General features: G+C 38.0%; 1 protein-coding gene across 1 annotated transcript in view; it reads left to right on the top strand.

The window, feature by feature from the left end:
- The first annotated feature begins 3,402 nt into the window (after positions 1 to 3,402).
- Positions 3,403 to 26,511, top strand: part of SPEF2 (sperm flagellar 2) — a 109,316-nt gene continuing 86,207 nt past the window's right edge. Inside the window, exons 1-8 of the mRNA XM_032213895.1 lie at positions 3,403 to 3,655; positions 6,017 to 6,119; positions 6,950 to 7,202; positions 9,728 to 9,898; positions 12,614 to 12,754; positions 22,049 to 22,125; positions 23,862 to 24,063; positions 24,749 to 24,937. Of these exons, the coding sequence (XP_032069786.1) occupies positions 3,598 to 3,655; positions 6,017 to 6,119; positions 6,950 to 7,202; positions 9,728 to 9,898; positions 12,614 to 12,754; positions 22,049 to 22,125; positions 23,862 to 24,063; positions 24,749 to 24,937 (1,194 nt within the window). The 5' untranslated portion in view covers positions 3,403 to 3,597. The remainder of the gene's footprint in view (positions 3,656 to 6,016; positions 6,120 to 6,949; positions 7,203 to 9,727; positions 9,899 to 12,613; positions 12,755 to 22,048; positions 22,126 to 23,861; positions 24,064 to 24,748; positions 24,938 to 26,511) is intronic.

The following is a 26,511-nucleotide window of genomic DNA, read 5'->3' as shown; positions in this document are numbered from 1 at the left end:
TTAAGTCCCTGGGCGCAATATTGGATTTGACAACTGAATTTCAATACTGTGTACAAAGCAGTAAATACAACATTGGTTTTAACTGTAAAAAAGACTGGTCTTAGATTCAGTCCCAAATAGTGGGAACTGAGGCAAAGTACATATAAATAAGATTTATATACTGAGTCATGCTTTTATAAAATGCTCACATGTAAGAACATTTTTTATTACTATAAACAGCTGGTTATAAATGTACCCACCTTTTCATCAAACACAATAGTTTACACATGTAATTTGAACCATCTTCTGGCAACAAACCTGTGAACTATCAGTTTTTTTCCTCAAAAATAAAGAACTACAATATTCCTCGGTCTTTTAACTATTTCATTTTAAAATACGTATATCCCACATCTGGCTGAAATAGAAATAGTCTTTGACTTATAACCATTTGTTTAGCAACTAATCAACTTTACAATAGCACTGAAAAAAGTAATTTGCAAACCAGTCCTATCAATTACAACTTGTGCGGTATCACCAATATTACATGATTAAAATTTGACTGCTTGGAACTGGCATGTATTTATGACAGTTGCAGCAACCCAGAATTATGCCATCACCATTTGCAACTTTCCCAACTGGCTTTCAACAAGCAGCGTCAATGAGGGAAGTCAGATTTGCTTAACAATCCCCTGATTCTTTCACTGGAGTGATTTGCTTAACAACCATGGCAATAAAGGTCATAAAAGCAGGTTATACTCAATTAAAAACTACTTTGCTTAGTAACCAAAATTCTGATCCCAATTGTGGTCGTAAGTTGAGGACTACCTGAATTCATAATGGGGCTTAAACAGAAGTTAAACTGACTGACATTTTGACTCATCTCTCAGTAATATGCAAAATGAGCAAGAGTTACTGAAATCTCATTGGTACTAATGAGCAGGCTTTAGGAATTTAGTTAAATAACGTGTTTTCCTGAAAATAAGACCCAACTAGAAAATAAGCCTAACCTGTTTTTTAGTGTGCTAATATAAACCCCACCCCCAAAATAAGCCTTAGTTAAGGTCATCATCAGCCAGGGTGTGCCAACACTGTAGGCGGTGGAGGCTGACTGTCTGGCAGCAACCACAGTCCGTGCAGCACGTGAGTTGATTACCTGTCCAAGCAGCAGGCGGAGTCAGAGGTGCAGGGGGCGAAACAGATGATCCGTACACATGACGTGAGCCACAGGTAAGCCGAGAAACAGGAATGGGCAGGCGGCCACAGGAGACTCATCTTCATGTCTCTTGGCTTGCCTGCGACCTGCGTGGCACGTCCAGATTGCCTGCCCCCCCTGCACCTTTGCCTCCACCTGCTGCCAGTGCTGCCGCATGAAAACCAGCCTCCCACAGCCCCTGCCCACTCTGGCCCACCAACTCTTGGTTTTCCCGCAGCCCATGCAGCGCATCTGGATCACCTGCCTTTCCCCCAGCACCTCTGCCTTCGTCTGCTGCTTGGACAGGTAATCAACTCCAGAGTATGCTGACCAAGGGGCCGGCAGGCTGCAGGTGCTACTGGATATTGTTAACCCCTGCATGCTCGCCATCTCTTGTGCACACTCTGGGGTCTCAGCCAGACTGATCACCCTGTTATTGTGTTTCCCCAAAAATAAGTCCTAATGCTTATTTTGGAGCCCCCCCAAATATAAGACCGAGTCTTATTTTCGAGAAAACCCAGTAAATAGGATGCTAACACTTTCCATCTTTTACATAATCAAGACAAGACCAGAGTAAATAGACTCCTATTCAAAAAATATACTGCCAAGCAATACTTGTGTCCCCGTCCTTCAGAAGCACAGTCCATCTCAACATATTAAGACTGAAGCTTAGATTACTGTACATAAATGGATTATTTATCCTTGATTCTAAATCATTAAGCAGCTTAAAAGGTCTCACTTGATCCCAATATATTCACAGGATTGGCAAATGCTACTGAGGAATGTGATATGGGAGTTCCTAAAGAGACCCAATTTTTACCGGACCTCTTCCGATGTATTGTTTCTATCATGGAAGCAAAGAAGTCCCCATCAATCTACCCATTCCATTAGGTCTGTTGGGAGACCCACTAAATTTCATTCTGCAGAATGTTCTCTAAATGAATTCATTGGGACTGAAATAAGATATAGACAATGCACCATTATTTTCACAATCAAGATTTCCAAATCCTTTCCTGCTCACCCTCTTTCCTCTAGATTGCTTTAGATCAAAATCAATATTTTTTCTACCCATAACAAGCTGCAGAGGACAAAATGCACAAAGAACTTCATTGAAATACATGAAAAAGATGCAGAAGTCACTGGCTGGGTTTATATCTCACGGTAAGCCAAAACAAACAGTATTATTGCTTACAGCAATTCAAACCAATTTCTTCACATTGGTCACACCTTCACTATCTGCAGGTGAAGATCTATTAAGGCAGGAGAACAAAGGCAAACAGAACTCTTTCCAAAACTCACCCCCACAGAGAGAAAATGTTCCTACAAATGGTTGCTTGCTTCCAGTTTGAGTTTCTCTGGCTTTATGGGGCAATGTCCAATTTCTATCAGGATGGCCAGTGAAATTTCCTAACACTTACTTTTAACTAAATCCAGATACTTTAGGAAGAAATCAGGTAACAACAGCACAATGACTCAGATTTAAACATTAAATTTTAAAATCCAAAGACTTAGAAAGGAATAAAACTCAGAAATGGATTAAAAAAGACAGCACTAGCAACTCTGGATTCTAGGTTGAAGGATTCAGCTGTTTCAAATCTGTTCGTCTATTCTAGATGAAGATCCTTCCTTCACTGTTCGTTCACACGTAGACAACTCTGAAGAGGCTCATGTAACACCAAGTAAACATTTGTAAAAACAAGTAATGGTATGGATCAGAAGCTGAACTACTACTCAGAATTCCCAGGCTGAACTGCATTTGGCTGAACTGAAACTTTATTAGCTGACTTCGGACCGATCTCTTACCTCTCTCAAGATTGTCTGGGCAAATTAGAGGAGGGTTAAATGCAGGGGGTTGGACTAGAAGACCTCCAAGGTCCCCTCCAACACTTGTTCTTCTGATCAGATCGTATCAGAAGCAGACATTTAAGAGATCCAGCTAGTTGTATTACACCGCTTAAATTTCCATCTGCCCCGCCACTTTTCCAAGCAAAGGAGGCGAGGGAGGGAAGAAAGGGGATGCAGCAACTGCAGGGTCAGCCGAAAGTTTAAAAGTTGTTTCTTGCTCCAGAGTTTAAAACCGCCAGCCTCCTTCCCAAAGCGATTTGAAAACCACCCAGAAGGTGGGATGGAGTGGGGGTGCTACAATAAAAAGTTTGTCAACTGCGCATGCTCTCACCCACCAACCGCGTCCCTTTGGCTTCTCGGCGGGACCTTCATTATTACCTCTCGGCTCAGCGGAGCCCATTTGGCTTGTCTGCGCAAGCTCACATGAATTCTCCCCAGGAGCCACTTGGCGGGCCGCGTCTGTTTTTTAAGCCATGCCAGCGCGAAAGGACCGGTTGCCGTGGTGACGGGACGCGGAGTGTGGCTCGAGCCGGTCTCGAGCCGAGCGGGGAAAAGGCGCGGAACTGCGGCCATTCGCAGCCATGACTGGCATTCTGTGCGATTGGCTGAATCGGGAAGTGAAGCTCTCGCGGACAGTGGGTGAGTCCGAGGAAGCGGGGTGCCACTGCTTTAAGGCGCAGGGCGAGGGGGAGGACCTCTTGGTTCCCCGCAGTAGGCTCCTTCAACAGGAGAGAACATTCGTATAATTCCCCCTCCTCCCCCAGCTCCTGTGTTTTCCCTTGAAACCGAGCCCCGCTTCCTTCCTTCGGGTCGGGAAGAAAAAGCACCAAAGTGCATGGCATTTTAGATATGCTCAGAGGCACCGCGGTATCCATCGTGCTGGATTTTTTGGGGTGGTGGTGGTGGTGGTTTTGCTTTTGCCACAGCCTTGGAAAACGGGTGCTTGAGTGGACCCTTGTGCCTGCCTTTTTATCTGCTGCAAGAGAAGATTTAAAAAATAATAGAAAATAAAAAAATAATTAGAAAATAATATGAGGGGCCTTTGAGGAGAAAGCAGTGCCACATTCCATTACTGTAGCTTCAAGGGCTTTTTGTGGTATTTGAGAGCTGTATATTAAAAGTGAGTGGATTGAAAGCTCCCTCAGGAAAAAGTGAGCATAGAATAGAATAAAATAGAATAGAATTCTTTTATTGGCCAAATGTGATTGGACACACAAGGAATTTGTCTTTGGTGGATATACTCTCAGCGTACATAAAGAAAAATAAAATAGAATACATTCATCAAGAATCATAAGAGACAACACTTAGTGATAGTCGTAGCAACATAAAATGCTGTAAATTGCCCTTTGAGGGATGAGGAACTATCTGGATACCACAGAAGAATTGCTGAGAAACCAGGATTTTCACACTTCTGACTGAGTTTTTTTCCCCATGAAAATCCTTTTGGAAGATGTTCCTACTGAGCAAATCCATTTACATATCTGAAATTCCCATAAGGAAAACAAGGGAAGGATTTTCATCACTCAGGATGCTTTTGCAGATTCAAGGGATGCACTTGTGGCTAGGTTCCCTCAATTAAAAGGGACTCCAGAGGGCAAGCAGTCCTTGTAGGTATCTGTTTATTCCATAGTACTTAATGTTTTAGCTACAAGTGCTTTCCCTCCAGATCAGAGTTTCACCCACACTGGAGATAAAATCCTCCTGAGGAGAAGCAGAAGATCCAATGTTCTACTCACTTTAGTTCACAGGGCAGTGATTTTATGTTTTGTTTTGGGATTTTATGTTTTGTTACTGGTGTTAGGCTCACTTCAGGCTTATGTTACAATTTTGCTTTTATTTCTTTGTTCAGACCTTCAAGAAGATGTACCACTGATTTTTAGTATTTGTGGTTATTTAAAATCTGATTTTGCTCCTAGGCTGAAAAATTAGGATTAGAAGTTAAGTCTGGCCCCGGGACAACAGATTACATTTGTTGTTAGTAAACTGCCCATAGTCATTTAGGTGTGATGTAGAAATTTAATAAATAAATAGATTTAAAAAAAATAGTGCCAAATCATGTGGATAAGGGAGTGAGATGGAAATGGTTTACTTGGTGATTCTTCCTAGCATCATTTATTATTTTGAATGCTACCTGCTATTCTATCCATATAGGCGCTTAGAGATCCAGCTATAACTTTTGCTGATCAAACTGTGACAAAAGTAGCCAAACCACAAAGTAGTTTTCAGATTTAGAAGATTCTGATACTACAGCTTTACAATAAAGTAGAATTAGTAACTCCTTTGGTCATGTTTCCTGTCTGACAGGGGAAGGCTAACATCCCCACATTCAAAACACTACACATTTTTACTTTATAATATATTAATTTTTTAATTATTTATTTGTATTATCTTAATATTATTTGAAAAATTAATACTTATTTAAAATTTTAATACAAAATATCATAAAACATTTTCTGGTCTGATGTTTGACTGCTGTACATTTTAGCATGGGCTATTTCAAGGCTGATATATCTCTTAATGTATCTCAACTTTTCCAATGAAAGTAGCACATTAAAAATTTTGTCATTGTTGAAAATATCTGGGATCCTACTGTTCATAGTTTGCTAAATTATTAAAACTCTTCATTTAGAATTTTAGATGTTGAGAAAGTCTGTTGGTGAGTAAATTATGTGATTTATCTCATGCTAGAGAGTGCACAATTAACTTCTTCACTTAGCTATTTCCATAAATCTATTGAAAGATTCAAAGAAGACTGCTTCCATGTTAACATGGTGACAAGCGAACCACTGTTTATTGATGAACTGTTTGTTTGATGTTGCCCATATGCCTGGGAATTATGGGCAGCGACAGAAATTTTAAAAAAAATCAATCAAGCCCATTAAATATAAGTTGGGTTGTTATAATGTACATCATGATAATAATGGATGATTATGCATCAAATGAAAAGAGTCATAGCTTATAAACAAAAATACTTTCTTTTTCCTTTGAAAATTAAATCAGATACAGAATCTTTCGCCAGAGAATTTTCTTCCGGTTATCTCATTGGAGAACTTCTAAACAAGTATGAACTTCAGGAAGATTTTGATCAGTTTTCACAAAGCAGGTAGGTAGTATTAATACTCTTTTCACAATGTTCCGATTTACTCTATACTATATCATAACTAAACTAAAGTAGGTTCAATTAACACTTCCTTGCATTGGAGAACAGGGTGGGAATTTGTGCAATTCCCTTCCCACTTTTATATATCTTTCCTTCATTCCTATGTTTGCCATTGCCCAGCCAGTTTCCCACTGAAACACAAAAGAATTGTGATCCTTGATAATCTTCTTCCCAGCTTTTCTGAACTACAATAATCAGTACTCATAGCCAGAATGCCCAATAGTTGTTAAAAGTTATTCCCCAGAATTATCACAGAGATGGCTATGATCTGTAAGGAACCAGCAATGCAGAAATGTGCATTTCCCCCCATATAGTTGTTTCTGCTGTGAAAGAAAACATTTCTTGAACTTTCTCTAGGCCTTTGCCTTTGCATTGGAAAGACTGAGTTTACAAGCTACTTTTGGTGAGTGATGCAAGGCATCACACTATATTGACAATTTTGGATAGTGTGACAGGGCTCGAAGCTTAGTGACACAGTCTAATCCTACCTAGTTTTTTAAGTAAGTTTGGCTAGAAGCTGCCACTTAAGTCCATTAAATTCCAATGGATTGTATAAGCAATTGATTATATAAGCAATTAAAATTAAATTAATGACCATAGATTTTAGTGGGATTAAAGCTGAAAACGAGGCATGTTTATGAGTTCTGACTTTGCTTAGTTCGATTACTGCCATATCACACATGAGGCTTACTGAAGTATATTAGGCTTGCAGATGAACTCACAAGAAAGTTTTAATATTGTACATATTTATAATTTTTATATTGTCTCAACAGGCTTGCCAATGCAAAACTTAACAACTTTTCTCGCATGGAGCCCACCCTTCAACTTCTGGGTGTACAGTTTGACCAAAATGTAGCCCGAAACATCATGACAGAGCAGCATGGAGCTGCTATCAAACTTGTGTACCAATTGTATGTGGTCCTAGAAAAAAAGAAAAAAGCAGGGCTCACTGGAGTTGCCATGGATGCAATGCGACCTTCGGCTAATGCAAAGCTTAAAAGTGTAGGAACTGAAATATATCGTGAGGTGAGCTTGTTTCTGTTAGGACACCTTTCATATTGGTGAATTTCTGTCAACAAAGCATTACTTTCTTATTTACTCCTTTTGGGAATGAGTGAGGATCAAATGAATATACAGTACAAGGATAAAAAATCCTGTTTAGGCCACTTCATCCATATGTCTAGAGTTCACTGTTTTAATTATTATTTAATAGTGCTTATATTGTATTCCACTCTTGAAAGCCTCTGATACATATTATATTATTATTATAGTTCAACATGCAGTCAATCAGATGTTTGTATTAGATTTGGCATTTTCATTTACCTATCGAGACTTACCAGGGACCTGACATAGGCAGATACTTTTGTTCAATACTGTTGTTGTCACAGGACGTAAGCTGTTCCAAGTAAATCTGCCTTTTGCAATTGACTGATAATATCTAATGTCAATGCCAGTGGTATTCAAGTGATGCTTCAGTTAGAATTACACCTAAGATGAAGGTGGCTAATAGGCCTAATACAGCAGGTGTCCCTATCCCCTGGTCCGTGGCCAGCATTGGGCAGCAGCATGCCAGAAATCGGTGTACAAACAAGCAAAGCCACACAAAACCATGTCCCTCTGGTCCATGGAAAAATCTCTGTCCATGGAACTGGTCTCTGGTGCCCAAAAGGTTGGGGGCTGTTGTAACACATTGTTCCTGCCTCCTATTTTTATCTCCACAACAACTATATTAAGCAGATTAGGCTAAGTGACTGGCCCAACATCACCCAATTGGCTTTACATACTTGGAAGGAATATCTGGTCTGGTCTGTTCATCTATACTTTAGATTTTGAATAAAAAATGAAAAGACATATTTCCAGTTCTCATATTATTTTCATAAACAAGTTGCCATAGAGATCAGGGTGTTCTCATTAGGAGAGTCATCTCAGTAAGTTAGACTCTAACCCTTTTCAAAAGTTTATTGAGATTGCCTTTCACAAAGAGATTTTGTTAAACTTTGCTGCAGTATTTTTTAGTGGTTGGCATGGTCGTTTTAAGATGTTTTAAATATTTTCCCCTTCTTAAAAACTATAAAGTAAAAAGAAATCCAACCCTTAAAGAAACGTAAGTGATTACTTAAAAAAAAATCTTGGATTAATTACTATCAAGTTGAAGAAGGTAAACACCTCTATTTAATAATTTGCAACAATACCCTAAATCCATTATATTGCACATATGAAGAATGGGAGCACACACAAGGCTTTCCACCGGACCAACAAGTTCACAGTGTTAATTCATATGGGGATTCATAATACCACTGGCTTAAACCTCTGGGAATTTCTCAAAGTTGTTTCCCGTCATACTGGTTCACTGGAGAAAACTGATACTTTAATTACAATCTAATTCTTGGATTTATCTTCTCCCAATGGATATTTATATAGCTCTTTACACTTCCAGTCTTGAAACAATGAGCTGTTGTGTGAAGGCTTGTATTTCTTATCTTGTAAAGTTGAAGCTAGATCTTCAGCTCAGAAAACCAAATGAAGAGATCAGTGCTATACATTTTTCAGAACATATGTTCCCTCACTTCACATACACAATTGCTCCCTCTTAGCAGGTTGTACTGTCACCATCAATGCAAAAATCTATTAAGTTTATAGGTAGTCCTCAACTTACGACCACATGGTCATTAAACAAATGGTTATAACTCTAGGACTGCCTTTACTGCATCTTTCAGGTTTTTACGTTTTTCACATGTAAGCCCCCTTTTCTCTCTCTCGCTATATTATATTTTGCTTGAGCTAATTAAACAAGCTCTTAAACAAGCAGTTTATATATATTTTCCCGTAAGATTGAGATTGTCTTGGCATACATATATATATGAAAAGAAGAAAATAAAAATAGAACATTAAATACTGTCCAACATCTCCAAACAGAGATAAAAGAACTCTAGTTTACAATAATCCTTGATTATTGATGGTCAGTGTAATATTTTTCAATCCAATACTCCATATTCACTACAACTCCAAATACCTTCCTGATGTATTGGTTACAACTCCCTGAATTCACCATCGGCATGATACTGGTCAGAATAATAGGAATCATACTCCAACACGTCTAGAAGCTACCAGATGAAAGAAGGCTCATACAATTAATGTGGTTGTGATAATCCTTTAGATGAGGCACTTTGCAGCACAGAAAAGCTGTTTGGAAGCCCTCCTTATGAAATCAATCACAACATTTTCTAAGCCTCACTGCTTAGGAAACAGCTCATGGTAGTGCATGTAGGGTCACTTTGCTTCACTAAAGAGCAATATGAAGAGGTGTTTCACAAGCAATGGGGCCTTGTGAAAAAATGAACTTCCCTGTGCATGTCTCAACCCCTGGTCTTATCCAGTAAAATTTATCTTTGGAAAAATAAGCTCCTCTATAATGGATTAAATCTACCAATCCAGGAGAAATAAGATTCTTGTGTTTCTTCCTGTGATGTGTGTGTGTGTGTGTGTGTATGTGTGTGTGTATGTGTGTGTATATGTGTGTGTATATATATATCTGTCTCATTTCATTTCAGAGACTCAAAACACTAGTACCCCGCCAGGCTGACCTCTCACTCCAACAAATTTCAGACAGCTTTCAAAGCAAAGCAAAGCTCCTAGAAAGTAAGATAGTTGAGATGCAATTGGTGAAGCAACAGCAGGCCAAACAGATCCAAGAGGAAAAAAAGGTTGAAGAACTTGAAAAGGTGAGTACTGATTTCTTTCTCTGACTCAGCTACACAATATCTTTATTCCCTGCTTTGTAGTTAATCAGAGGCCAGGTGTATTAGTAAATTGGTCTTTATAGCTTTACTTCCATCACTCTCATGCCCCTCCAGACATGGCAGAACAACATGTCCCAGAATTCTTTTAAAAAATTCCCTGGGTGATTGGACTTTCTAGGTCTTGCAGCTTTTATGCATCTGAAGGGGCCAGGATGGGAAAGAATGGTGTATAGAGAGACTTCAGAAAAGAGGTACTTAAGATTGTATTGTCTATTGTCAGTCATCCAATCACGGTTGTCCCAAAGGTGCTGTATCAAAAAGCAACTGGACTTTCTTTGTTTTTGCTTGAAGACTTTTGCTTCTCAGCCAAGAATCTTCTGAACTTAAAAAGCTTCTGATGAAAAGCAAAACATCTTCAGGCAAAACAAAAACAAAGAAAGTCCAATTGCCTTTTGAAAGAGTACCTTTTGGTTAAGATTGTATCCTATGCCATTAAAAGCAGGGGAAATTGTATTATCTACCAGAGGATATGGGACAATGTTACACAAATTGCAATCAGAAATAGTTACATAAAGCACTTGATTATTTAGCATGCACTTAGATTTATGCATCAAGAGATACCCCAGACACACTTTAAACTATCACTGTTTATGGGAAGAACTGTATGTCTTCACATATAACAGCACATGAGTGACTGTGATCGGAGCCTCCCTCTCCAGGAAGAGACACAATATGTACCAATATGTATGCACAATACAAATCTGTCCAAAGGCATCCCAGACATGACTGTTGCTTGCTTTTTGAGCAGGAGTTGGGTGTCTGGGAAGACTCCCAAATTATGCACTGGATCTATTTAGGGCAGTATAATCTTGCAGCACCAAAGATAATATAGTCTCTAAAACCCAGAGCCCGTCTGGGTCCCTTAGATTCCAGGCACTGGGATAGGATATCATCAGTATCATTTAAGTTGTCAGAGGTAGAAAGGCATAATTGGGTATTATCAATACACCCCATAGGAATGGACAATCTTATCCAGCAGTTTCATGTAGATGTTGAATAGGAGGGGGAAAGAGCACTGAACCTGGTGGAATCCCATAGAGTTTGTATGTGATAAGAGGATAATATTTTAAATTATTAAACATGTGAAAGAGTCATATTAAAGTTGGCCTTAAAATTATATAGCCCTATTGTACAGTTTTATTTTTGCACCCACATATCCATAGCTTTGGGGATGCGGTGGTTCAGTGGCTAAGAGGCTAAATTTGTCGATCTGAAATGTCGGCAGTTTGGCGGTTCAAATCCCTAGTGCCATGTAACTAAATGAGCTCCTGTTACTTGTCCCAGCTTCTGCCAACCTAGCAGTTCTAAAGCATGTAAAAATGCAAGTAGAAAAATAGGGACCACTTTGGTGGGAAGGTAATAGCGTTCCGTGCACCTTTGACGTTTAATCATGCCTGCCACAGGACCACAGAGACATCTTTGGACAGCATCGGCTCTTCAGCTTTGAAACTTTGAGATGAGCACCGCCCCCTAGGGTCGGGAACAACTAGCACATATGTGCAAGGGGAACCTTTACCATTATCTTATCCATAGCTTCATCTTCATATAATAATACAGATAACAATAATAATCCACTCCCTAGCCTTATTAGATTATGAATGAATGAATGAATGAATGAATGAATGAATGAATGACACTTATTCATCGTAGTGAGACTAGTTAAAACCACTTTCCTGGACAAAACTCAGAACCTCCAGAAGTGCATCAGTAAGATGGCACCCAAAGGAGCTGCTAAGAGAATGTCTGAGGCAGCAGCAGATATAGAAGGAAGATCAAGCAGAGGAAGCACCATGGCAGGATAAGACTAAAGAAGATGTACACTGACAGATAGCTAAGGTAGTAGACATTAGAAAATCCTACCAGTTACTATAAAGAGCTGGACTAAAAGGCAGCATTGTGGCACTGATCGCAACAACACAAAAACAGGCATTAAGCACCATGTCCGTAGAGGTCTATCACCCTAGGATCTATGCAGAAATGCCTCAAGAACAGTCCAATACATAGTGGCAGTGTATTGACAGGAATAGCATACACTGAATGGCAAAATCAAGTAAGTGGCATTGTGTACAGGAACATTGGCATAGTATATGGGCTAGACCCCGCAAGTCCAGATGGGAGAGCACACAGAAGGTACTGGAGAACAGGAGGGCTGAGATCCTGTGGGATTTCCAGATTTAATAGACAGCAGGTACTGTCCAATCAACTAGACATAATGGTAGTAGATATGAACCAGAAGACAATAGTGGTGATAGAAGTAGCAGTGCCAATTGACAGCAATATCGGGAAGGAGTAGGAGAAGCTGGAGAAATACCAGGGCCTAAAGGAAAAATTAGAAGGTGGGAAGTAAAGGCCAAAGTGGTCCCAGTGGTGATAGGAGCATTCGGGATCGTGACTCCTAAGCTGGGAGAGTGGCTCCAACAGATCCCAGGATCAATGTTTCTATCCGGAAGATTGCAGTGCTAGGAATAATTAGGACTGCACAGAACTTTCAAATTCCCAGTCCTTTGGGAAAAGACCCAAAACTGAGGAAGATGCATATCACCATAGGATTGAGAAAGGATTTTTAAAAACACTTCTATGTGATTAATTTTTATTCAGTAACCAATTTAATACAATTTACTGTCTTTGAATATTTAGAAAATTGCAGAAAAACGCAGGCAGAATGAAATCATGGCCAAGATTCAAGCAGCAGTTATCCAGATTCCAAAACCACTTCCACAGCAGACAGACAAAGTGATTGAAGACCAAAAACTGCAGAAGAAGAAGAAGGAAGCAGAAGTAAGTTATGAGGTTTTATAGTCATTTAAAGAATGCACAGGCAGCGGAATATACTACGTATTTTGATTATCTTGTATCTTGATGTAAATGCGTTCATTTTTAAACACACATATTTCATTGTGCAGTATTATACTTCATTAATCATAATGGTATCTGATAAACTCCTGCATGAAGTAGCAATTGCAGAGGGAGTTAAAACAGGAATGATGGCAGTTTTGTATGTGCTGACATTGTACACATGTATAAAAGGGCAGGGCTTCCATTGTGCTGCCACAAATGCTGTTTTTCCTGTTTTGAAGGCCTCCTACCTTCAGATACCACCATATACAGTACATGGAAAAGAATCTTCAAAACATGCTATTAACAGAAAGAATGCTATTAACAGGGAGATAGATAATCAGAGATTCTTTCTGAGAATCAAATTAAAATGCCTTCCATTAGTTCTTAAGCCAATGGAAGAATATACTTGTATATCATTTGTTCTGCTCAATGGACATCCCTATCATGCCAAAGGCATGATGCTAGGAATAGGTGCTATCGTTATTTATGATGTTCATTACAAACAAAACTGGATCGTTTGCCCCAGATTTGTTTCTTTCGCCTCCCCTAAATACCACCTGCCAGCAGGAATTCATCCACCAATCTCTCCTTGATGTGAGAACGCAATGGAACCAGGGAAGAGTCAAGATAATCTTTTACTAGGGTTAGGCTCAGAGATCTGACAGCTACAGGGGATCAGCTGATCTGTAAGAACCTGATTTTCCCACTGCCAAAGAAGATTGGCCTCAGATTACAGTGTTCAGGAGTTCAAGGGAAAAGAGAGTGCCTCTGCCTGCTATAATAACAAGAGGAGTTGGAGAGAATAGATAACAACTGTAAGAGTAAGCCTGGAGTGATCTTGAAAGGCTCTAATTTTATAAAAGTTTTGAATTTATTTTTCTTTTGCTTAGAGAGCTTTAACTTTACAAGAAACCTTGAAACTTGCTTTTTCTTTCTTTTTTTTGCTGGTGGCAGTGTTTACTTCTTTTTGCTGTGAAGTTGGGTCCCCTATCTGGTTGTTTTCAATTTTGGGGTTTTTTAAATTGGATTATGGCATAGAAAAGATTGAAGATTTTTGTTCTCTTTTATATTTTTTCTTTTTTCTTTTTCCCTCTCACATTTTTGATAGTAGATCTACCCACTGTGTCCGTCTTGCTTTCTTGTTTTACTCTTGGCTTTTTTTCCACAGAATCTTCTTCCCTTTTTTTCGGCCTTTTTGTTTTCTTTTTCTTTTACCTTTTTACTTTTTTTTACCTTGGACCACCCCATGATCACTTTGCATTATAATTGACTTTTTTCCTTCCTTTTTTCTTTTTTTTTTAACCTTTGATCACCTCATGGTCACTCTGGATTACAATTGATTTTTATATCAAGTTGATTATAATACAGAAGAAATTGGAGATGAGTAAAAGAATAATAACCACTGGCTCTACAACAATACCCTCTTCCTCACCAGCAGGAGGACAAAGATCAATACAGACAATTTTGCAACAGAAAAAAGAAAAGGGAGAGAAGGCAGTTACCTTAGAGATGATTATGCAAGGAATTCAGAATTTGCAAGTAAAAACAGATACCATCAGAAAGGGAACAGAAAACATGGAAAAAAGAATTGAGACAATAGAACAACGAAACATTGAACAATGAACAGAGAACATGGAACAAAAAGGAGTTAAAACTGATGAAAAAATTGATAGTATTCAACAAATGATGATGAAATATGAAGATAGACTACAAAAAATTGAAGAAAAAGGTGACCAAAGAGAGAAGAAAATTGGGGAGATTGATAATAGACTGTGTGTGGTCAAAAAAGATAATATTGGAATACTGAATTGGGAGATGGAAAGGTCAGAATTTTTTCTAAGATTCCAAAACATAGAAGAAGAAAAAGGTGAAAACCTGTTACAAATAATGATAGAAATTTTGACAAATGTCCTCGAGTTAACCCAAGAAAGGATGGCCGATGCTATAATGAAGCATTTTGAGTTTATACAAGATATGCAGCGAGAAATGACCTGCCAAGGGAAGTTCATGTAAGATTTACCAAGAAAGCAATTAGGATGCAAATACTTCAAAAAGCAAGAGATAGAAAACTGGAGTACAAAGGCAAGGAGATTGTAGTTTTGAAGCAAATACCAAGAAAAGTGAGAGAATCGAGAATATCAATTTTTGACTAAAATCCTATTCAAAAAAGGTGTTAATTACAGATGGTTGATACTAGAAGGTTTAATGTTTGTATGGGAAGGACAAAGATACAGAATAGATTCAATTGAATTGAAAAATGCAGGAGCATTTTTCGAAGAACATCTCAGAGGGAAGGCTGAGGAGACGACATAAAAAATCGGTGAGAATCATGAGCAGTGACTTCAGCCTCTACTGAAAAAGAAGAAGGAACAGTAGGCGGGATCGAGATAGAAGAAGGTGCTGTAGGTGGCATGGATATTAGAGAACTACGAGAACCTAGAGCCACCAGAGCAATAAATTCTATGTATAAAACAAATATGGAAGAGAAGAAAATGATCTCAATTAACATAAATGGACTTAATTCAGCAAATAAAAGAAAGAAAATATTTCACAAACTAGGAAAACTAAAATTGGATATAATTTGTCTACAAGAATATTCAAAAGCAACAAGAATACTTATTAAGGCAACCAAAGCTGGGGAAAATGTTTGCTTCATTGGCAACTGTAAGAAAAGAGAAGTGATCCTTTACATCAAAGATACAATCCTAGTGGAACAAATTTACAAAGATGACAATGGAAGAATTTTGATAGTGGAAATTATGGACAATAATAAGAAAATGCTCTAATAGCAATCTATGAGCCAAGGTGGCGCAGTGGTTAAATGCAGCACTGCAGGCTACTGCTAGATCAGCAGGTCAGCGGTTCAAATCTCACCGGCTCAGGGTTGACTCAGCCTTCCATCCTTCCGAGGTGGGTAAAATGAGGACCCAGATTGTTGGGGGCAATATGCTGACTCTCTGTAAAACCGCTTAGAGAGGCCTGAAAGGCCTATGAAGCGGTATATAAGTCTACTGCTGCTATTGCTATGCACCTAATGATAAGCAAGATGAATTTTACAGAAAACTACACAGGAAAATAATGGATTTGGATTACTTAAATATTTATATGATGGGAGATTTTAATGGAATTGTAGATATGAATATGGACTATTACTCACAAAAAAAAAACAAAGTCAAATAGAAAGATACTCCCTAAACCCTTTTTTAAAATGATCGATGAGACCACAACCCAATGATAATTAAATGGAAAGAACAAAGAAAAAGATCATTAAACAACATTATATTAAAAGAGAAAGACTTTGTACAGAAAATTGAAAAAGAATTGGCCTTTTTCTTTAAAGAAAATAGAAAAGAGGAGACATCAATGCAGAACCTCTGGGACACAATGAAGGCCATACCAGAGGCCTGATAATTAACTATACAAGGAAGAGAAATATAAATAAAAGACAAACACTTAAAGGTTTTGACAATGAATATAAAGGTCTTGAAAAAGAACTACAGAATTCCCACAAAAGAAGAACATTAAAGTAAGAATGGATACGATTAAACACAAAATTGGGTTAATGGAAAAAAAGAAAAAAAGGAATTAGCCCAAAAAATTAGGGGTGCTAAACAGAATTACTTTGAAAGTACTAATAAACCAGGCAGATGGTTGGCATACAAACTGAGAAAAGAGAGAGACTCAAAGAAGATACTGCAGTTAATGGATGATTAAGGGCAAATATGTTAGGGGAATGAAGAGAAGAAAAAAAATTATACAAGATTACTACTGTAAACTATATGATCACGAGAATACAGAAGAGGCAGGAGTGAAACAATACTTACAGGAAGCCAACTTACCCCAGATATCCAAAGAAACTGTAACAATGCTAGAAGGCAAAACAACTTATGATGGAGCTAACCAAAGCACTTAAAAAAATAAAAAAACAGGAAGGCCCCAGGCCGCGATGGGCTACCAGCGGACTTTTATAAGACCCTGCAGGAATAGCTGTCTCTTCCATTATTAGAAGTTATGAATGAGGTGATGTCAGAGAGGAGAATACCCAAATCATGGTTAAATTCAGATTATAAATTGTTTGCTTCAATATTGGTAGAACGACTTAAAAAATACTTAAGTAGTTTCATTCATTCTGATCAAAATGGGTTTCTGCCACAGACAAATTAAAGATAATATGAGGCTAATCTTAGATACTTTGGAATATTATGAGGCACATCCTGAAAAACAATTGGCATTGATGTTTTTGGATCCTCGGAAGGCATTTGACAATGTGAATTGGAGCTTTATGCTGTTACAACAGATGGGCTTTAGTGAGAAATGTACTCAAGCCATACAAACTATATATTATAAACAAACAGCTAAGATAATGATAAATGGAGATTTGACAGAGTCTATTGAAATAAAGAAAGGGACGAGACAAGGTTGCCCATTATCGCCATTACTTTTTGTCTTAACGTTAGAAGTTTTAAATAGAAATGTCCGAGAAGGAAAAGAAATAAAAGGAATGAAAATCAAAAAGGAAAAATACAAGCTACAAGGATTTGCAGATGACTTGGTTTTCATTATAGAGGATCCATTAGAAACAGCACCTAAATTGATAGAAAGAATATGGAAAAGTAGCAAGATTAAAAATAAATAAAGACAAAACGAAGATCTTGACAAAGAATATGCCCACAAGACAAAAAGAAGACTTGACCGAAATCTTGGAGATGCAAGTTACGAACAAGATTAAATATTTGAGAATATATTTAACAGCAAGATGCAGTGTTCTTAAAGACAACAACTACTATAAACTCAAAAAACAGATCACGATGGATTTGAAGAAATGGGAAAATCTACAACTTTCGATGATAGGGAGAATATCTACCATTAAAATGAACATTCTACCTAGAATTTTATATCTGTTCCAGACAATTCCAATTAGACTAGGGAAGGAATATTTTGATGACTTAAAAATAGTGTTGAAGTACATATGGCAGGGGGGAAAAGCAAGAATAAAACTAAAATTGTTACAAGATGCAAGAACAAGAGGAGGATTGGACCTGCCCAATTGGGAGCTATATCATCAGGCAACAAGTTTGATGTGTGTTAAAGAATGGATAACACTAAGGAATACCAGATTATTGACCCTTGAAGGACATGATCTATTGTTGGGATGGCATGCCTTTTTATGGTATAAGAGAACTAAAACACGGGTATTTTAGAAGACATTACCTACGGGAGGCTTTGCTACTAAATTAAGAGAAGATTAAAAGATAATATTATTTAAAAATTCACATCTGTCTATCAATTATTGAAGCCTTTTCATACGCAATAATATACAAAAAGGAACACTTAGATATGGAGAAATATTGAATGCAGAGGGTGAACTTAAATATATGCAAGAATTGGAAAAGGAAGGTATAAAAATGAACTGGTTTTCATATGTGCAAATACAATCTAGATATGACAAGGACCATAAATAGGAAGGTTTTTATGATAAAATGACTGAGTTAGATAAAATTTTGATGGGTACTACCGTGTTTCCCCAAAAATACGACCTGTCCTGAAACTAAAGCCTTGCGACATTTTTTGCATGGGCAAAAATATAAGCCCACCCCCGAAAATAAGCCCCCTGGACAGTCCCCCCCCCTCTGGCCAGGCAAAGCACCACTCGCCAACCTAGCAGTATCCCGAAGGTATCAAGCCGCAGGGACGAGGTGGGGGGCAAAGGCGCTCACGTTGCTTGGTGCTTTCAGGGTTCTATGATTATGGGCTGCAGAGCGTACAATCATAGCGCATACTCCCAGAGCTACATCCGTCCTCCGTTGCGGCTTTCAAAGCACGGAGGTATGATACCACTCTGGGAGTACGCTCTATGGTTGTACGCTACCATAGAGCATACTCCCAGAGTGGCATCCATCCTCCGTGCTTTGAAAGCTGAAAAAAACCCCAAGCGGTGGGCGGCGCCAGCAGCGGAAATGCCCTGGCTCTGCAGGTACTGTAGAGTTAGCCAAGGGCATCGTGAGCCTGCAAGTTGCGCAAGCGGGGAGCGGAAAAGCTGCTCGTTCAACCCCCTCTCCAGCCATGCAGAGCCCCATTCACTCACCTAGGGGCATTCTGAAGGCAATGAGCCACGGGAGGCGGAGGACGGCGAACAGGCGCTCGTGTTGCTTGGTGCCTTCCAGGTAGCGCTAGAACGGTCAGCGGCGCTGTACCCGGCTGGAAAGGGGGGTTGCCGGGCGGCTGCTCACGAGTGTGGTCACCTCATGGCTGCTGTGTTGCTGCTGCGACAGTACAACACAGCCATTCGACCCTGAGGCTGTGCCCGGCTCTTCGAGAGCCTGGTCGCAAGGGAGCAGGCGCCCAGCAACCCAAAAACAATAAGCCCTCCCCTTTAATAAGCCCAATGCCATATTTCGTGGGTTAAAAAAATAAAAGACACTCGTATTTTCGGGGAAACATGGTAATGAAAAAGTAATGAAAAAACTTTATGGACACTTACTAGAGGTTAAGTTAGAAAAAGAACAAGTTAAAGGAACTATGATAGCTTGGGGAAAAATTTTTGGGCATGGGATCGAATTAGAGAAGTGGCAGAAATTGTGGTCTCAAAATTACAAAATGACAATGTCAACAGCATATAAAGAAAATTTGTAAAAGATGTTTTACAAGTAGCATCTACCCCCTGACGAGAATAGCAAGAATGTTCAAGAATAAATCAGAAAAGTGTTCGAAATGTCATCAGACACTGGGTTCATATTACCATATGTGGTAGACTTGAGCAGAAGCTAAAAGATATTGGACTAAGATCCATACGTGGTTGGAGAAAATGACACAAAAATGACTTTAAACCAGAGACTTTTTATTGGGAATTATACCCGAAATATATAATAGAGACTTGAAATATTTGATTGTAAATGTTTTAATAGCAGCTAGAATTGTATTTGCAAAAAATTGGAAAAATGAGAAAATACCAACGCAGGAGGAAATTATTCAAAAAATTATGGAATGTGCGGTAATGAGTAAATTGACATTTGAAATTAGAGAACAAGAAGATGAACAATTTTACAAGGCTTGATATTTGTTTTATCAATGGTTAGGTAAAACATCATGGTAATGGAAAAAATGGGAGAACTTTTTATATTTTAAGAATAATAGAATGAAGGGTTTAGTACTGTTAAACAGATTAGAACGATGTAATAGAATGATCTTATATGTATGATTTCAATATATAGAATATTTTTGTTTAAAATGTAGGAATAATAATTGAAGTTGAACTAGTGATACAAAATGATGCTGTATGTATGGATTCTATATTTAGATTATGTTCTTTAAAATTAAGGAATAATAATTACAGTTGAAAAATTGACATATAACAATAATGTACTTATGTTTATCTAATGAACAATTTGTGGTTCAATATATAATTGTAAGTGATGACCATGGAAAGGACGCACAAAATCTTGTAACCAAACGACACGCTATATGAAGTGGAAGAAGGTTGTATGTGTTTTATGTTTTTGTTTGTTTAAAAATAAATTTTAAAAAAAATAACGAGGAATTGCGTTAATCTCACGCTCTGCAAGTCACCTCATTGCAACCCCGCAAAGTGATCTGTGAAGTCTTTTGGACTACACCCACATAAAACTGCTAGAGTTTGTTCAGTATTTAATGGGAAAATAATATTTTAACAGTGAGCACATAAGGACACTTTACAATGGCTCACGTATAGATGGGAATGAGATAAAGTATCATCATAAGGATTTTGTACTGCAGTTAGGTGCAAATTGGGTGGGGGGAATGCTGTAGTAACTATATATAACTGAAATTCAGATCTTTAGACTCAGAGTTGGAAATTCACCCCTTTTATTTTTTTCTTCATAATAAATATCCAGAAGAAGGAACATTCATAACCTACACATATCCCTTCAGTTAGATAGGAATACATATAAATCTAGATAAAGGTGTTTTTTTTCATAATTTAGATCCGTATATATTATGGGTAAGTAATCAGCAGGCCAACCCCTCACCAATCTATTTATGGTCCTAAGAATCATCAGGGTTGAATTTTTCAGACTTTTTTGGGGAATTGGATAGATTTGGAGGCAAAATACACCTTAAACCTTGCAGAGGCACCTGTTTTGTTGCTTAATACACTTACTCCCAAACAACAAACATATACTTCCAAAAGACTGAAAAGGTTTGTTAAAATTTACCGTACTGCCATGTTAAAATCCAATGCAAACCTGTTATCCTCACTTTCTCTTTCCTTCAGAAATGTTTTGAGGATAAAGTGCACTGTTCCTAAGACAGCAGAACAGGCATATTCCCCTGATTATTTAATAGCAATAGCACTTAGACTTATATACCGCTTTACAGTGCTTTACTGCCCTCTCTAAGCAGTTTACAGAGTCAGCATATTGCCCAACAATCTGGGTCCTCATTTTACCCACCTTGGAAGGATGGAAGGATGAGTCAACCTTGAGCCTGGTGAGACTTGAACTGCCAAATTGCAGGCAGTCAGCAGAAGTAGCCTGCAGTACTTGCACTCTAACCACTGCACCACCGTGCTACACACATAGGGCAGAACTCATATTATTTGGGTGAACATACCACCTTTTATTGTATTCACTTGTTTTAGTAGGCTCTCGTTGAGATAATGTATGGATATGTTACATTTCTGCTTGCCCTGCTGGCACTGCATTTATTAGAGAGAAAAGCTGCTGTTGGAATCAAAAATGTTAGTGTATGAAGTATAAGAGTGAGCATATAAAAATGGGGAAAAGTGGTAAAGATCTCAAGTTCTTGAATCTGTTCAGGAACAAGAGGTGGGGGGATATTGTAAACTCTTAATAAACATATTTCAGTTAACCATTGTTCATTGTTCCATTTGTTTATGTGGCTTTTGTTCTATTTGTTTATTTAAAGTGAAATAAACATGAACAGTAGTTAATTTGCGCAATACAAATTAAACCAATGCATTTACAGAAATATTTTCCTTGGTTCTCATCTAATCACTTAAAGTTTGCAATACTGTCAGACACATGTGCTGCATGGATGACATAACTTAATGAAACTCCAATGCACTTTACTAACCTTACTGGCACGACACCATATTTTTGTTTAGCAAACATCTTGAACAGTAGAAATCCCATGGCACAGTGCATTTGTGCTTTGAACATCTTGTTAATTTGTAATGGGATGCAATAAGGAATTAAACAGAAGGAAATGAATTGAAATATGCTTACTTTTTTCTAGATCACATATACTGAAATTAGGAACTTCGAAAAACAAATGAAGAAAGAGGCTGTTGTACCTGCCAAACTCACAGAGAGGTGACGTTATTTCCAATAAATTTTGCTCTGTTTTTCTGCTAGGCAGTGTGAAAATAGAAACACCCTTCTATTTGCCAAACACCTTATTAATAAGCTTTTGTTTCAGTCATGCAGGTGGTTAAATATGCTGTATTTATACTACTGTACTGACATAAAGCTGCTGGATAGATATGCTACCATCCGTAATTTTATTTTTCACTGGGAATACTTCATATTTTTCCACGCAGTTGAAATGTCAGCATATACTTCATTCATCAGCTATTTTACTACCAATAGCTTGGCCTCGCCCAGCCATCTCTTATGCAATATAAATCCTGTCCTGATTAGTATTCTTTTGGCACAACAAAAGTTGCACAACTGTAGAAGAAGCTATAAGTTTCTACTGGAGAAATGCTGATTGTCTCATAGGGGTGAGGAGTAGGGCATAACATTTCAGTTAACATTTTGGAGAGAACTGACTTCGATAACTAGATTATGGAAAATCTTAAATCACTCTGGATCACTTAATACTACAAAGTGCACAGGGGAGAAATGATGTTGTGGACATTGTTAGTAGTTTCATTCTTCTCCCCTGACTCTACTTATATGTAATATGGCCTGACAGTTTTGTTTTTACAAATGTTTCTCCCAAAGTAGAGTTCATGAGATCTCTGCCAAAATATTCAGTCTTAATAGAAGAGCAGTCTGGTGATACTTAACTTGTTAACCCCAGTTTGGCACAGAAAAGAGAAGACTGTTGAAAAGAAGGAGCTGACAAAGCTCTGAAAAGTAGAGCTCAAAAGACTACTTTAGTACACATAAGTTGTTTCTCTTTTACTGTTTTTCTTTTGTTTCCTATCCATCAGATCTTTTCCCCAGCACTGCTATAGATAAGGGGATAATCCAAATTAGGACCATGAGATTATGGGGTTAAAGGAATTAAGTCATCAAGTCTTAATCCAGATGGAGGCTTCGTTGCTTGATCGTTGCCATGGAAACTAGTTTTAGAGTTAAAGGCAAGGATGGGTTTTTGTGTGTGAGAGAGCAAGTGATAGCTGTAGGTAGGATATAAATCAGGACAGTGAAGAATGCATAGGATTATCTCCTGTTCAAGAAGCGGTCAGGTTATCTACAAAAAAAAAAAAAAAAATGGAAAAAGGATTCCAAAGCCATCCTAGTCTTGTGATACTTTGAAGTGTATATAGGTAGTCCTTGACTTATGACCAGTCACATAGCAATTGGTTGAAGTTATAAAAAACCTGTCTGCCCCAAAAAATATGTACAACCAGTTTCTAAAGTTCTGAGGCTGCCCTCCCTCCAAGATCATTTGACCGCATTTTGGGCACATGGCCAAAACGATGGCTGTTTGCAACATTTGGCAGTCAAATGACCACAATTTATATTTTTTTGCCAGAAATTGGTCTTTACTTCTGGTTTCCCGCAAAAATCATAGTGAATAATGGGTTTGCTTAACAACTGCCATGGAAAAGTTCATAAAAATGGGTCATGTGGTTACCTGCTTTATGATTGTTACAATTTAGTGACTGTAATTGCCAGAGTCAGTTACAGATGTAAGTGGAGGCCTATTTGTATGTGTATTGATGGTGTTGTGAACATTCTAGTATAATATAAAATATAAAAGAAAAATATATACCAATAACACTAATATAATGCAATATAAAGCAACAGATAAGAAGCCATTTTTTAATTCTTTGTGTAAAGCCTGTAACACCAGATGCCCTGTATTATTTTCTTAGCATGCTAAATGCATTAAAGCAGGCCCAAGAACTAGCTACGGCAAAACCAGTTATTACTGACCTATTGAACACCTACTCGGATGATGAATATATTAGGAAAATTCAGAAACGTCTTGAGGAGGATACCTTTGCTCGAGAACAACGGGAGAAGAGAAGGAGAAAGATGTTAAGGGAGCAACTCATAGCTCACGAAGCGCAAGAAGTGAGTTAGATACGTTGCCTTCTGATTTTTTTAGATTATACTGTTGCGAATTAACCTGTTTGAAAAGACATGAAAAGTAAAAGCTATTATGAAACCTGTTTGGAGAACAATTTACCTTTACTGGTAAAAATAATAAGCACATTTTTGACTTCTGGATCAGACTTTAATGTTAAGCATAGTGATATTTTTTTTAAAAAAAAACTAGCATGTTATTAAAAGTATAAAATTTGGAACTGTAAAAAAAACTAAAAATGAAAAACAGGGCAAGTTCTTCAAATTTAAAAATATAGCATCTTGATAGGTGAAACCCTGGTTTTATGAGTGCATCAGGACTGGGGGACTAAGAATTGCTGATGGCAAATCATCCGTTTTTACTAGTACCTTTAGCAATATCTTTAATTTCTTTATCCACAAGCCCTTGAAATAAACTGAAGCTAATTAACCCCACAAGAGGTCAGTTGATGATACTATGCAACTTGTTTCCTGTTTTCCTGAAAGTAAAACCCTTTCAGTTGAATTGAGATTATTCCTCAAAGATCACTTGAACTGACAGGGCTGAGAGAAAATGATCAACCAAGGTCTCCCAGCAGGCTTTGTGCTTGAAGTAGGACTACACTAATGGTCTCCCAGTTTCTAGCAAAAGCTGTATATTGCATCACTGTTGTTGGTTTCTTTATTATTTTAGGAGGCCTATAGAGAAGAGCAGCTTGTCAACCGACTTATGAGACAGTCCCAGCAAGAACGGAGAATAGCTGTTCAACTTATGCATGTGAGGCATGAGAAAGAAGTCCTGTGGCAAAACAGAATTCACAGAGAAAAGCAGTTTGAGGAAAGACGCCTCAAAGAATTTCAAGAAGCTCTTGATAGGGAAGAGGTAGATATACATTATTTTCATCTTTGTTACTGTATTTTTCTCTTTTGCATGTCCCTCCCTAAATGTCTATGGAGATTCTCAGTCATCCAGGTCATGGTTGTCCCAAAGGTGCTTTTTCAAGAGGCAACTGGACTTTCTGATTTTTCTTTGAAGAAGAAAGAAGCTGAAGAAGCTTCTTGGATGAGAAGCGAAATGTCTTCAAAGAAAAACTAGAAAGTCCAGTTGCCTTTTGAAAAAGCCCCTTTGGAACATTTCCCTCCCTAAGTGACAAAACCACCAGAGAATGTGATTATCTTACCATGAGACAGTGCAAATGATTATACATGTGACCATGTTGCATAGTACGAGATTACTGGATAGTGTCTATGAAGCATGTGCTATTCTTCCATTCTTCTGGAAAAAGTTATCTTTTTCATCCTTCAAAAGAGGTTGAAAGATTTGATCGACAGTGTTCACCAAAGATTCACTTCCACGTACAGATAGTCCTCAGCTTATGACTACAATTGAGCCCAACATTTCTGTTGTTGTGTGAGACATTTATTAAGTGAATTTTGCCCGATGACCTTTCTTGCCACAGTTGTCAAGTGAATCACTGCAGTCGATAAGTTAGTAACATGGTTGTTAAGTGAATCTGGCTTCTCCATTGACTTTGCTTGTCAGAAGGTTGAAAAAGCTGATCACATGGCCCGAGGACACGGCAATCGTCATAAATATGAACTAAGTTGTCCATATTAACATGGTTCACTTAACACAATTGTTAAGTGAATCTGGCTTCACTTAATTGATTTTGCTTGTGAAAAGGTTGCAAACAATCACATGAACTTTGGGCATGTGCAAGAGTCATAAGTATACCAAGCATCTAAATTTTGATCACATGTTCATGGGGCTGCTACAAAGGTCATAACTGTGAAAAATCATAAGTCACTTTTTTCAGTGCCGTTATAATTATGAATAATCGCTCAAAGAACTGTTGTAAGTTGAGGATTACCTGTGTGTAGTTATAATACAGTGCAGTCCTGTACAAATGGTCCTTTTGAAGCCACCAGAACTTTATTTTGAAATGATAGGAACATCCACTAGAGGCCACAATTCTCTTGTGTGCCAGAGAGACGTATAGGAAGCTATAGAATCAGAAAGATGTGTCCTCATTTAGGTTCTTACGTTTATAGCATATTTGAGGAGCTCAAATGAAAGAATTAACAGAATAACAGTCGACAGTCATGTTCTTCTGCCTTCTAATATAGTTAGCAGAATTCTAACTTTAGTAACAGTGGAATAAATGGGTTAACACACTGGTTGAAGAATGTCTTTTATGAAAAGGAGATAATTACTGGACAAAAGTCCAGTCAAAGAACATTTTGAGGCTTGCTTTGTCCAGTCCTTTCAGAGGATGAAAATAGTTCACACCTTGTTTTGGTCAGACACATTGGTTTACAAGATATAAATTTGATGGTATGTCCCTCTGCTCCAGATTCTTCTTATATGTTCATGCAGATCTGACGGACTGCATTGATTGCTTTCCTTGCTGTTACAAAACAAAACCAGTAGTGCCTGGCAGGTTCCTTAAAGAGATC

This window comes from Thamnophis elegans, chromosome 3 (genome assembly GCF_009769535.1).
Source record: "Thamnophis elegans isolate rThaEle1 chromosome 3, rThaEle1.pri, whole genome shotgun sequence".
Lineage (NCBI taxonomy): Eukaryota > Metazoa > Chordata > Lepidosauria > Squamata > Colubridae > Thamnophis > Thamnophis elegans.
Note: the sequence above shows the minus strand (reverse complement) of the source record. Positions and strands in the feature narration are given on the sequence as shown.